This window comes from Quercus suber, unplaced genomic scaffold (genome assembly GCF_002906115.3).
Source record: "Quercus suber isolate HL8 unplaced genomic scaffold, Cork oak 2.0 scaffold_480, whole genome shotgun sequence".
Taxonomy (NCBI): domain Eukaryota; kingdom Viridiplantae; phylum Streptophyta; class Magnoliopsida; order Fagales; family Fagaceae; genus Quercus; species Quercus suber.
The window spans coordinates 348,419-362,405 of NW_027069931.1; the positions used below are offsets into that span (position 1 = coordinate 348,419).

Below are 13,987 nucleotides of genomic sequence, written 5' to 3' on the forward strand. Positions count from 1 at the left end.
AGTGTTATAAAAATAAGGAAAGAGTCAGGGGAGCATGTGAATGAAGGAGATTTTCATTTTTGGATTGGTAAACTCAAGAAGGATGGGATTTCACAAAGCCCTTATATAGAGGGTATATTAGTTTGTAAGCATTTTGTAGTAAAATATTAGTAGCTTTAGCATTTTCTGTCACACCACTTGGGCCTTCTGTGATTTACAAGCAAACCAAAAGAATCCATGCTACAAGAAATATATTTTCTTGGCATACAATTGAGTTGTCAAATACCACCCTTCATCACATTGTCTTTCTGATGGAGGGGAAGATATTGATTCTACAATCTCTGGTTCTATTTGGCATGTCACAGAATTTATATACTGCCAAAAACTAATTTTCTTGTCATGCAATAGAGCTGTAAATATCTATACATAATATTATGCCATACAATTGCGTGGAGTGTATTTCAAGCAATTTTTAGCTCATTTCTACCTCCGTTGGAAATTTAGTTTCCCTATGCAATAGGCAAACAGGGAAGCGTAAATAATTGGATAAGCAATGAGCACAAAGGCCACAAGGCCCAATTGATCATGTTGAAAGCCATAATAATCTTCAAGAAAGGAATCAACTGTCTTGAGCTCCCCAAAGATTAGTATCTCCTTCTTTATATCTCCATATTGTGAAGTCAGCAGGCCATTTAGGGACCAAGATGTAGGGCAGATCCAATAGCACCAGACCCACCATTTAGGAATTTTCTGCATATTAAGTAACACAGTTATTATGTTTAGCTTGACTGTACCCAATGCTTAATGGTATAAGAAGTACTACACCATGGAACAACTTTCTTTATGATCCATTCAGGTATGATAACATTTTAGAGACTATTTGCAAATCCCTAGTACCCATGCAGACGTGTAAGGAAAGAAACTGAAAGTGGCGTTACTATCTTCTGTGAAAGGAAAATGCTAAAGATACTACCAAAAACTGAGGTGAAAATCAATGTGATTGGTGCTACATCAACAACATAATAAATAAATTTCTGAATTACTTCTTTGTTCTCCTTCTTCTTCTTCTTTTTTTTTTTTTTGGTCTTTAGAAGTTGACATGCAGTTTGTAAGGCTTATGCAGTAGCCATATATAACATCACTCTATGGAAATAGCAAAAAGTTTTGGGGGCACATGCAGAAAATTTTTCTCTAATGCTCTTCCACCTTTCTGGGAAACTTCAGTAAGAAGTGGTAACTCACTACATTATTTTTGCATTCTCATTTTCATCATTTTAAACATCAGATAGACAAGGTAATGAATATTCTAAGAATGAGAATGTTCTTGGTACAGAGGAAGATATCCCTTGTGTGTTTATAAATGCTTCTATCCATTTAACATATTTTTCCTGTTTATAAGATTAAACCAGCATTCTAAGTGACTACTTATAGCAGAGTTGAAAGGGTTTACCGGTCCTGGCATAAGGAAGCCTGAGAAAATGTTCAATATGGTGTAGATTGCAGCTGCCAGTATGGAAGCTACATCGATACTTTTGCTCACTGAAACTAGCAGCATCCCTAAATATACAAAGTAGAGAAGAGTACAGAATGTGGCATAGAAGTACCAAAAGACCTTGTAAGCTGACCAGTAGAATCCTATTGCCGGATATGTAATGGCTACATACAAAATTGTTTGCAAAATTACATAAGGTATTTCCATGATCACCTTCAACATTATAAAAAAAAAAAAAAAATGAAGTTATTACCCTTGTTATCCATCAAATATCAAGACAATACAATTGATTTTGTAAAAGAAAAAAATTGTTGTTCTTTGATAAAAGCACTATCAAACCTGTGCAAATGAGTAGGCATTTGGGGAGTACATTCCTGCAAATTTTTCCCGGTACAGAACAGTGCGCTCAGTTGCCACATATGGAAGAACTGTTGAACAGTTGTTTAAGCCCAAGAATATTACAGCCATAAACATTGATCCAAGGATGTTGAACAAATCCTGCTCAGTGTTTCTTTGGAAAGAAAGAAGAAAAAGAAGGAATTTAAAACCTTCACATGCCAGTCTACTACAAATATTAGCTGCAGGAAGCTTTATAATATCCACAATTAATAAACAAAAGTTCAATCAAGCTTGCAATTTTTGTTTATTACCATGGATTTATAAGGATGGTAATGACAGAGTGTTTGACATGTTTCTTTTTTTTTTTAATTTTTTTATTAAAGTAATGAAGGAAATGAAAAAGACTGCATCATAGTGGTTTTCAATGTTTTGTCTTTTGAAAAAAATTTATTATTAAGAATAAACACAAAAAATTTTCTATTCTATTTTCCTCCAAACTAAGAGGTTGGGCCTATGTGTGATGGCAAATGTCTTCCACCAAAAGCAACAAGTAGCGGATTTAAGTCCGGAAATCAATCTTTTCAATATATTGGGGTAAGACTACCAATCATGACATTTGCCAAACCCCCCATAAGTGGGAGCTTTGTGCACTGGATACAACCTTCACCCCCCCCCCCCCTCTTTCAGAGTTAAAAGAACAATTTTAAAATAAGAGTTAAAAGAACAATGAAATAGAAAAATATATCCCAAAGTTTTTAAGCTTTGTGCACTGGATACAACCTTCCCCCCCCCCCCCCCTCTTTCAGAGTTAAAAGAACAATTTTAAAATAAGAGTTAAAAGAACAATGAAATAGAAAAATATATCCCAAAGTTTTTTTTTCAGAGATCTCGTTATCTCAATGCATATGTATGTCTAGATGCATGTATTTTAAAATTTTCTAAAAAAATTGTTATCTAAATGTATGCATGTATATCTAGATGCTTACATCTCCTTTCCTTTCTGCCAAAAGACTGCCCCAAACAACAGTGCTGCAGCAATTATAAATAGGAAACGTGCCAAGTTGTATTCAGGACTTCTCCAATAAGATAAGTGTTGTTTCCATAGGCATGCCATAAACTGCACCCAACCACTTTGTGCATAAGGAGTGGGAAAGTGCAAGTCTCTTGAACCTGGCTGTGGCTCACTCAACTGTCTAACCAACTCGATGGTGTCACTAGAATACAAGAACAATAAAAAGATTATAATTAATTAGAAACCAAATAGAATTATCATAAGTCATAACCATGTGTAAATGATTGGGAAAAGTTTAAATTTGCTAGATAGAGTGATGCATGCCTTTTTAGGAAATTAATCCGACACAATTTGCAACAAAGCTTTCCTATCAATGTTAGTAAATATATACTAACCGATGCAGAGGTGAATCCTTATAAATTCTGGAAAAATCTATATCAAGATCTACTTCTACTGAAGCAGAAGTAACTTCTAACATCCATGTTGCTGGATTATAATTATTTTTGATCTTTGGAACACCAGCAATACCCTGTTGAATAGAAAAATAAATTGAAATCAGTGATTTATAGCAACCTACATGCTTGGATTTATTTAATATTGTCAAATTTAAAGAAGTGAAAGACAGTCAATGGTGAGCATTTTTAACTTTTCAAGTTTTTTGTTAGGAGTATTATATATTCCCTTTAATGATTGTGATGTTTTATGGGCAAATAATAATCACTAATTCCACCAAAATAAGGTAAGACGTTAACACTTCCTGCAGGGACTGGACAGGTGGAGGAGGTTACTAGCGTATGTAGACATAGTTCAAGCACTCTGGAAATTGATATGTACATTCTTGGATTAATCAATATGCAGAAGATAATAGCACATTTAGAAACCTATGTAATGATTTCAGAACACTTTGGAAACTTTAACTAGAATTTTCTTGGGATTCAAGACCCAATTTTTGGTTAAGCTTTTGGTGGAACTCAACTTTTACATGCACTAGAGATTCTCTCTTTAACTTGTATGATTCAATGTTAATTGCCATGTCGTATGCAAGTAAAGTTATGTATGTTATTCAGCCAAAAATTTATCCTTCTCATGCGTCTATTTATTACATATACAGATGGTTTTAGTATCCGTCAGTTGTCTATCCACACAAGGAAACAACATGCTATAAAAGAATGTTCAACGTTATGACTAGAAATTTGCTTGCTTGTTACAACATACATTGCTGGCAGTCTGGCATACCTCAAAATATTCAATAAGTTTACTTGAATGATGACCTAGAATTCCAGAATAAATGATCTGTCCTCCAGTTTTCATTAGAATCAACTGCAACAAAAAGATTACTGAGTTGTACAAAATATCATTTAATAGCAATACTAAGAAGATTACAGAAAATCTTTTACAGTCGACCATATGTGCCTCATGTTATCTTAATAAATTTAGCAATTTGTCCACATGGTTTGAGATACCATATAAATCTAAGTAAAGATAAAACTTTGATGAAATGCTCAAAATTGTGATATATTTTAATTTTGTACTATGCATTGTGATAACAGAACATCAAAATCATAGTCAGAAAGATGCTAAAGAGTGGTGGATAATGTTAGTATAGTTTGCTCATCCACAACTATGAGGAAGGAAAATTTGCAGAGCATGTTGCTTTGGAATGACTGGTGCATACAAAACAATAGGCAGGTAGGATTTGAAATGAAATTTGTTAAATTACTGATTGTCCCAAAAGCTTAAGTTGTTAGGAAATGGTGAATTTAATCACTTAACCATAAGTCTAACAAAATTAAAGGCTAAGTTGCTTAGAAGCACAAGAATGGGTTCAACTCTTCAAGAGCACTCTTGGAACAAGCAATAGGCTCAAATCTGCTTTCTCATAAAAAAAACTTAGTATTTTTGTACATTCTTGAGTTATTTGTAATACTAGGCTCAAGTTCTAACTGTTCTAGATAAGAAAGCAAAAGCAATACCAAAAATGATGCGGATTCAGGTAAAAAAATATCATAAACTTTTCAGGTAACTAATTATATGGCTGTGGATAGGATAACATAACAATCCATATTACGACCCACATTTAGTTCAGATTAAGGACCTTTGAGTTGAATTGAGTTGTATCCATAGACTAAAGCCTATAAAAGCTACCCAGAAGATAGAAATATGATTTTTAGGTAGATTTTAGCACTGGAAAAGCACATCTACTGTAATCATTTGACAGGTCAATGTTCCTCAGATGACAAGATACCAACAACATGCTCCCTACAAAGACCCTGTAGTATAATTAGCCCAAAAAGAATGAGATGACTTCTAATTTTATGGCCAGGATAATTTAGCCAAATTTGTTAGTAGATAAATCTTATAATCTCAATATTAAAAGCTGGAGTATGTCGTAATTTTCTAAAATAAGGCATTATTTCTTCTACCTCATCGAAAGCCTCGAATATGTCAATGCTTGGTTGGTGGATGGTGCAAACCGTTGTCCTTCCTGTGGATACTACATTCTTCACTGCACGCATGACAATTGCAGCTGCTCTCGCATCTAAACCCGATGTAGGTTCATCCATAAATATTATTGATGGATTTGAAACAAGCTCCACTGCAATTGTCAGCCTTTTACGTTGTTCAGTAGATAGGCCACTTTGGCCTGGAATTCCAACTAACGAATCTTTGATACCATCAAGTTCAATTGTTTCAATGACTTCTTCTACAAATCTCTGCATGACATATTGTAGAGACTGTTATGAATGCATTATAATGTTTTAGACCATGTAATTCATAGAGTATCTATAGCAGTATACTTACTCCAATAGAAATTTTACGTACTAATATCAGTTATTGTTTGTTTGTGCCATTTGCACCAATATTCAGGGTTTTATGCATTTATCTAAACATGATTTGAAATTTCCTTATCATTCTCTTGTTTTTCCCACACATTTTAAGCAAATTACAGTGGTTGTTTGAGTGTTAAAAATGTTACACATTAGTGGACACCAGTCTCAAGTCATTAACTTTATGTCATGCCAATATTTTTTTGGGATAATGTCATGTATTGATCTTAATCAAAAGTCAACAGTCACAATCCCCATGACATTGTCCCAAAAAAATATTGGCATGACATAAAGTTAATGACTTGAGACTGGTGTCCACTAATGTGTAACATTTTTAACACTCAAACAACCACTGTAATTTGCTTAAAATGTGTGGGAAAAACAGTCACAATCCCCATGACAAATCAAAAACTCGAATATTCACTCCATTAGACCCACCAATGCCTTATCTATTTGTTTATCTTTACAATAAGTATTGAATTTTACTTAGATTGCTAAAGACTCTTGTAGCCGGTCCATATAGTTGGTATAACGCTTAATTTAGTAAGGCAGACAATCTTTCAATTTTGAGTCCCTTCAGAAATTGTTTGAAATTCTATACGATAGTACTATTGATAAGTATGGAGAGGAACTGGAGGGTATCATACAGCTTTTGTTTCTGAATCAATCTCAGGTGGCAATCGCAACCAAGCTGAGTATGTCACTGATTCTTTTACAGTAATCCGTGGAGAATGTATATCATTCTGCTCACAGTAACCCGATATTCTTGCAAATGTCTTCTGGACCTTGGGATACCCTCCTATTCTTATATCTCCTGCAACAGTACCTCCAGTTTTCCTCCCAGAGAGGACGTCCATGAGAGTTGTTTTTCCAGCTCCACTTACGCCCATAAGTGCTGTAAGAATTCCAGGCCTAAATGCTCCTGTAATATCACGAAGCAACTGAAGCTTTTTCTGACTGAAACCCATCTCTCTCATTTCCTGTGCAGAAGGAATGTAGTAACAAGTAAGTTCTACCTTGTATACATATTCAAAATAATCATATGTGAATCATCATTTGCACTTGATTACCGGAGGGGTATCAACAAAGTATTGCACATCTTTAAATGATATTGTCAAGGGCTCAAATGGCAGGACCAGCCTCCCTGTACAACCAACCACATTCTCTTGTATCATCTTAGAACCAAAAATTTATTTACTGTATTGAGAATTAATTTTTTTGTTAACTAACTTATTGGTTAACAGTTTTATCTTACCAAAATTTCTTGTATCTGCAGTAGTTTGCAGAGAAGTAGCTAGAGTTGATTGGTTATCCAGCTCTGCGATTCCATTACAATCATCTGTTTCTCGTAGCTGAGAGAAATTTTTTTTCGAAATAATCGCTCGAGAAATCTTTGGAGCTGTATTCATGATAGGCTTACAGGTGAATGGATGGAATTTAAAAATTCAATCTTTATGCTTGTTTATTAATTGAAATGAACTTACGTTTTATGTAAGTTAAGGCTAAGATAAATCCAATATCGAAAAGTATTGTGAACCCGAACAAAGCTCCCAATGATATCCAATAGAAATAGCCATCAAAGTTCAAACCATGAGTAGTTAGAACCTCCATTCCTAAGGTCATGTTTCCTTTCGAAACCTACAAAATGAGAATGAACTAAAGCTATTTAGTTGCTCTTGTAAATTAGCATGGCAAAAAAATATTAGGTCTTCTTCAAAGTACCTTTTGCCATCGCGGAGCAAGAAATTCATTCAGTGCTATACCTATTTCCGCATAACTCATGGGAGAAAGCCAGAAACCCCATCTCAACCAAGGTGGTAAAGAGGCTACAAAGAAGAAACGCTGTAAGTAGTCTAGTTGTTATCCCTGAGAATCAAAGCATAATTTATACTCACGTCGAGGAATAATGAAGCCTCCAAACAAGAAGATTAATACTAAGATCAAAGCACCACAAGTTGATGCAGTAACCATAGTCCGGAAAACTGAGGCAATGAAACGACACATGGACGTTGATTCCAGATGTAGAGCAAACAGCAAAAGGAACTGGAAGAAGAACCTAAGCCATATGTAGAAAATGTACATTAAAGCTTAAAGAGAGAGAGAGAGAGAGAGAGAGAGAGATTATCCTTCTAATATTTTTGTTCAATTGGATTTTGAAAGTACTTACCTTTCTACCTCAGGGCTATACCCAATAATATAGTAAGTCATTACTGTCCAAAGTATTGAATCAACCAAAGAAAGTGGAATCTTTAGGAGAGATGCTGGAATAGAATATGCCCATGCCGGATACAGATAGAATGATCTTTGCTTGTAAACCACCGGAAGTCTAGTGATTGTCAAGGACAACTCTGCAACTCCATTAGTCATGAGTCTTACAATTGTATAAAATAGACAGCCCAAAAAATAATTGGCACCGATCAAGTCCACAGTTGTCTGAGTGCGCATAAATACTGTCATAGTAATAAATGCAGTGATGATGAGCTGCAGGATAAAGGAAGGGGAAATGTGTTAATTTAATGTGATTGGGAATGCTATTGTAGATGCACCAGCCTAAGTAGTCATATAAGTAAATTATCACCTGCATCGTTTTGAAAATATAGACAAATGAATTCCGTTTCATGAGAAGTAGCTCTCTGGCCATGCAAGCTTTTAACATCTCCCATTTGCCCAAAGAGTAAATATCAAATGACAAGGCACTTTTGTGGCTCTTAGATTTATCATATGGTTTTGAGAGCTCATCATTTAACTTCTGTCCTAAAGAACTAGCTTTGAACCTTTGAGAGAACTGATCCACTGAAACATAATTGTATGGAAGGTCAGCATGGTACCAGTATTGTTCTTGATCCTTCCTGGAGATAACCTGCAAATGTTTGAAATTTGAGCATATGAGACAATTAGGATTAACGTCAACTGTAAACAGGAATCATGTTCTCTCACCTCCTGAAGGAAGTCTGCAGCACCTTTTCTTTCTGGGCACTTGAAACCACAATCCTCAAAAAATTGAAGTACATGAGTTCGAGGACCATGGTATACTATTTTCCCTTCTGCCATTAATATCACTTCATCAAATAGATCAAATGTTTCAGGAGCTGGCTGAAGAAGTGAAACTAATGCAGTTGTATCTGTGATGTGCACCAATTGCTGAAGACAGGTAACTATCTGAAAGGTTGTGGAACTGTCTAGTCCAGTCGATATTTCATCCATAAAAAGAGCTTTTGTGGGACCAACAATCATCTCCCCTGCCAGGCAAAGTAGCCATGAAAATCCTGAGTTGAGAAAAATATTCCTGCATGGAAAATATTTTCTTTCCTTTTCTCACAACACTAGGGAACAGGTTTTACAAATGTAAGACCATTTTTTATAATCTACCACTTCATGTGAGATTTTTAACTTTTTGAATGGTAGTTAGAGTGGACACAAGGTTCAAATTCAGGACTACATGCTCTAATACCATGATAAATTATCACTTGTCCCTAAGGATTAAGCTGTTAAGAAATTATGAACTTTATCATTTTACTATTATTCTAACCATTTTAATTGCCCCACAATAGAAAGTGGGAGGAAGCAGAAAAAAGTTTGTCCAACAAAAGGTTTTAGAAAGATATCAAGCTTGTATTGATTTTTTTTCTTGTTCAAGGGAACCTCTTGTAGAATTTATAAATAGAGATGTGTTAGTAGTGGCAGAATCATTAGCAAAACGAAATTAACAGCATGTTTATCGTTTTTAACAACCTGTGGTTAACCTTTTCTTCTGGCCACCGGAAATGCCTCTTTTCAATGCATCTCCAACCATTGTGTCACTGCAAATATCAAGTCCAAGGACCTAAAAGGCCAAAATATTGTACTTTACACATCAAATTTGATAAAAACTTCTTGTTTGAAATACTCCATTGCCTACTTTAATCAAGCTCTGCTTAAAGAAAAGCTACCTTTAAAACATAGTCTGTTTGGAGATTTCTTTTTTGTCCTTCTACTGATATTGCCTGCAGGTATTTTGTTACCGCCTAATATACTCTCAAAAGACTTTTAGTAATTATTTAAAAAAAAATTTGCCAACTTATGAATACCTTCATATAGGTGTCAATGTCAGGGTCAGGGACAATCCCTTCTTCCTTCTCTCTTCTGCTTATTTCCATCATGATATCTTCAGAGTGAAAAAAAAAAAAAAAGTTATTGGTAGTGGCTCATATTCTGAATGAGAAAGTAACACAGGTATCTAGTTTAAATGTCTCAAGGTACAGTAAGGTATGTTAGGAAATTCAATGTACTGAGTTAGGGTTTTTTAATAGGGGCAGACTGGCAGTATAAACATGTAAACCTAGTTATTCATATAGAGGAACGATTAGCCACTCGCTCCTGTGGATATAGGCACACTGCTGAATCATGTAGATCTTTATGTTGATTCTCTTTTTTTTTTTTTTTCACTAAAATTTCATAAACAGATATCTTCAACAAGAAATAACTTCAAATTAAATAAATTGTTATGAGTGCACAACTACCCTGCTAATAACTACATGAAGGAAACAAGGAACCTTACCTGCTCTGCTTCCAACACCCTGGCAGCGTGCTGCAAAGTCGACTGTTTCCCTCACAGTCATCTCAGCTAGGTGCAGGTCATGTTGGCTTATGTAAGCTGATGTTTTCTGTGGAATAAACTCATCCAGCCTGTAGCCATTATAAGAGATTTCCCCTGCCATCTGTAATAAGGAAAAGCTGAAGATTATTGTAAAGATTGTGACATCCAGATATGATTAGTTTGTAAACATGTATATGAACTAAGTTTCCTATAAGTTCATAGTAATTGAAATCCTTATGTGCATGAAAAGGCATAAATGCGATGGCTGATCATGTTTTTTGAAACTACCCATGTTTGGGTGTAATATCTTTGTGATTTTAAATTAAAGTATATAGAATCTTGAATTTTTTTAAGAATGAAAATTTATTTCCTAGCATTGTATTGCTTTTAAGCTTGTCTACTATAGTTTTTTGAAATACTAACATCGAGAGATTGATCGAGCTTTCCTGCAAGAGCCAATAATAAGGTCGTTTTCCCACAGCCTGGCGGACCAAGAAGAAGTGTAAGCCTGCATTCATAGAGAAATTCCACAAGTGAACAATTTTGGCCCCCTTCCCAAATCTTAGCATACTGTTCTACTTACATAACTTGGCTGACTTGGCGAGTTGGTTCTGTTAACATTGATTTAATGTAAATTTCTAACCATATAAATTTTATGCTTTGTTGCTATGCAACGAACATATATATGGCTTACCTTGATGGTTTGATGATGCCACTGACATCTTTTAAAATGTTCATCTTGGCTTCTTGAGAATTGCACTGGATTACCTTTGTAAAAACCTGTCCAAGAGATAAATTCAGTAGAATTGTCAATCGAAAGTTGTAGCTCTTTTTGCTGTTGACGACAGTGGATTTTTTTTTTTTTTTTTTTTTTTTTATGTATTATTTCTTCGACAGTCCTAAATCTCCATCTTGTCCTTCAATCGGACCTATAAAGATGTTAATGAAGGTAGAAATGCCTACTTACTGATAAGGGATTCATGATGGAATTCCATAGTGTTGGAAGAGGCTTTCCTTGAACTACCTCGCACTTTGCATCCACAAAGAGATTCTTATATCTCACCTCCACAGTAGGTAACTTTACGTTCACTCTAACAGGAAAATTCACTTTTTAATTCATCAAAATGATACATATCTGACTAGTGTCAGTCAGGAAGAGTTCCATATACATTGATATACACATGCATAAAACTCATATGACAAAAAAGATAAACAAAGATAGATAGAGGCAGAAAAAAAAAGGATCCAGCATTTTCTACCTGCACCACAATAAAATTAATGACAAATCAAAGAAAGTTTTAAATAAATTAAGAAAATATCTAACCCTTGAGCACAGATTTTATCCACCTAACAATTCCTACAACTAATTAAAAGGCTTCTTTTTTCAATTCTGTCAAAGCCTAAGGGCAGGACAACCAAGGATATGTATGGTAGTTTGATTTTGTGGATTGGATGTATCATCAAAGGAATTTTTTTTATAAAACCAGTTTACTTTGACCACGAAGTACTTAACTAATATAAGATCCAAAAAAACTTTACCGCTCTGATCACTTATAATAACAACAACTAAGCCTTGCTCCCAAACTTTTAGGCTCAGCTATAGATTCTCAACAAACTAGTCAAGTTCAGCTATATGTATTGTTACTCTGATCACTTATAAGTTGCAGAAAATTCTGTGCTGTGACAGGCTGAAGTTAGAGGTCAGAATAGAAAAAAAAACATAGCTTCAGTCATCTGTAATTTAGATGCCTTTGGAGTGCTATTCTGACTTGTAAGAAAATATATGTAAACGAAGTATTTGGAACGAGATAAGCTCATAAGCATTTCACTATATATGAACTAAAATTTGAGATACCTGTCTATCCTATCTCTTAGTTTCTGCAGCAACCGGAGATTATCATTCTCAATGTGCTTTATGAGCTTCTCAATAAACAGATGTCTTTCAACTGCTCCAAGCTTGGTAACATCAGTCACTCTCTTACCTTTAAATTCTTTTCCACTTCCATTGTCATGATCAATATCAAATACTGAGGTTCTGAGCCGTTTGAATGTTGGTAGTCTCTCAATTGCTGCCCATTGCAGCTCAAGCTCCTCATCTTCCTCTATGATAGAATCTCCACTAGCATCGAGAGTTGCAGCATGGTGTTGAAATGATGATTGGGTGCTTTTTCCAATTGTTGTTAGCTCCATTTTTTGAACTGATATATTTGTTTTTTTTCTTGGCCTTCACCCTTCGGTGAGGTTGTCTATTATGAGTATTGTAGACAACTTCTGGTATTTCTAATAACCCAAGAACAGAAAAGACACTACTTTTTTAATTTAACTAGCAATTTCCCAGATATTTATTGATCCCAAGTTGCTTGGGAATATAATGTAAACTATTAGATGTTGGGCCAAATTTTCCAAAGACCATAATTTTAGCAAAATTTTAGGAAAAAAGAACCTTGACAAAATTATTTAACTATGCAACAAATTTTTGGAATTCTGAGTTTTAAGAAGTATGGTCTCCACTGTTTAGTATGCGATGTGAGCTACATGGAACTTAAGGATATCAAACTCGAGTTCCAAAAATAACTCAGCTCTAAAGATGTGTTGTATAACTAAATAACTTGTCAAAATGCCTTACCCCAAAAATTTTGCTAAAATTATGACATTTTGCAAATTTGGCCTTAATGTTGGGATTGTATATTTGCAGAAATGGACAACTAACTCCTTGGAGGATTTTAAATCTTTCTTACCTGCGTTATGGTCAGCTGCCTATTGATGGAGACCGGTGTCCAGATCTTTTTATTTTTTATTTTGTTTGAAAGCAACCTCAAAGTCTTCATAAATTTAACACGTTAGAATAATGATTAAATACTTAAATTTTTTAATAGTTTAGACTTTGGGGTCAAGTAGTAATTTAATAAGGTATAGAGTTAGTTTTTTTTTTTTTTTGAGAAAAAAGTCACTGAATATTATTAAGGTAGGCCAGTAAAGTCAGCCTAAACAACAAGTAATAGATCAAATAGTAATTTAATAAGGTATAGAGCTAGTATTTTGAGTTTGAACTTTGTCTCTACTCTTCCTCTTATTTAAAATTAAAATTTTATTTTAAAAAAAAAAAACTTAAAAATTCTTTAGACCTCACTTATTAAGAGGAGTATGAACCAACACGTGAGGAGAGGTATTAAAATAATAATTAAATTCACTGTTACTTGATAACTTAAGCTTTTGAGATCAAGTGCTAAGTTTTCCTAACGTGGTGCTGATATGTATATATTTAAATCCACTAAACCATGACTCTAAAGTCTAGATAGTTATATTTTCTTGTTGTGTCTGGTTTTGTATTCTTGCTGGTTGCGTTAGTTACAAAATTATTAATTATTGGCAATCCATATCCAAAACTTTGTTTAATTGTATTTCAAGTCTTAGCCTAGTGTTTCTAGAAAATGTTCAAGTGACATCAATTGAAGTCATAATCTGAACAAACCCAAAGACTACTCAAGAAGTACCGAATCTATTGCCTCGACTGTAGGCTCGACTCCAACCAATCAATTGAGACTTAATAAATCTTGACACCAGTTTGACACTAGGCAATCGATCTAGCTTAATTCGGGATTGGCTGAAACGTTTTAATTTAATTCAGCTTTAATTGTGGTCTTTTGTAACCCTAATAGAGAGTTTATTTAAAGACCCATTATGCACTACGTATTCAAAGATTGTAGAGACTGAAAGGCTTTCAGGGTGAAAACTCAGCCTCCACCTATTGAACCATTTTT

General features: G+C 34.5%; 1 protein-coding gene across 1 annotated transcript; it reads right to left on the reverse strand.

Moving 5' to 3' along the window:
• Nucleotides 1-192: 192 nt before the first annotated feature.
• On the reverse strand, nt 193-12,842 carry LOC111997722 (pleiotropic drug resistance protein 3). Its single transcript, XM_024029851.2, has 24 exons — nt 12,082-12,842; nt 11,194-11,317; nt 10,921-11,006; nt 10,650-10,734; nt 10,188-10,347; nt 9,718-9,794; nt 9,580-9,633; nt 9,383-9,473; nt 8,588-8,889; nt 8,229-8,510; nt 7,818-8,131; nt 7,546-7,706; nt 7,373-7,476; nt 7,135-7,288; nt 6,906-7,049; nt 6,721-6,794; nt 6,298-6,630; nt 5,246-5,536; nt 4,059-4,142; nt 3,218-3,351; nt 2,797-3,024; nt 1,811-1,982; nt 1,430-1,684; nt 193-729 (listed from the first exon to the last, which is right to left on the reverse strand). The coding sequence occupies exons 1-24, from the start codon at nt 12,414-12,416 to the stop codon at nt 463-465; spliced, it is 4,311 nt and encodes a 1,436-aa protein (XP_023885619.1). The 5' UTR covers nt 12,417-12,842; the 3' UTR covers nt 193-462.
• Between the last annotated feature and the right edge of the window lie 1,145 nt (nt 12,843-13,987).

What these genes read in the sequence shown, in the direction of transcription:
- LOC111997722 (XM_024029851.2), bottom strand. Translation starts at nt 12,416, where the DNA reads ATGGAGCTAACAACAATTGGAAAAAGCACCCAATCATCATTTCAACAC. An exon ending in GGCATCATCAAACCATCAAG is followed by an intron (nt 10,735 to 10,920) that starts GTAAGCCATATA and finishes CTATGAATGCAG; the next exon opens with GCTTACACTTCTTCTTGGTC. An exon ending in TATAGCCCTGAGGTAGAAAG is followed by an intron (nt 7,707 to 7,817) that starts GTAAGTACTTTC and finishes CATATGGCTTAG; the next exon opens with GTTCTTCTTCCAGTTCCTTT.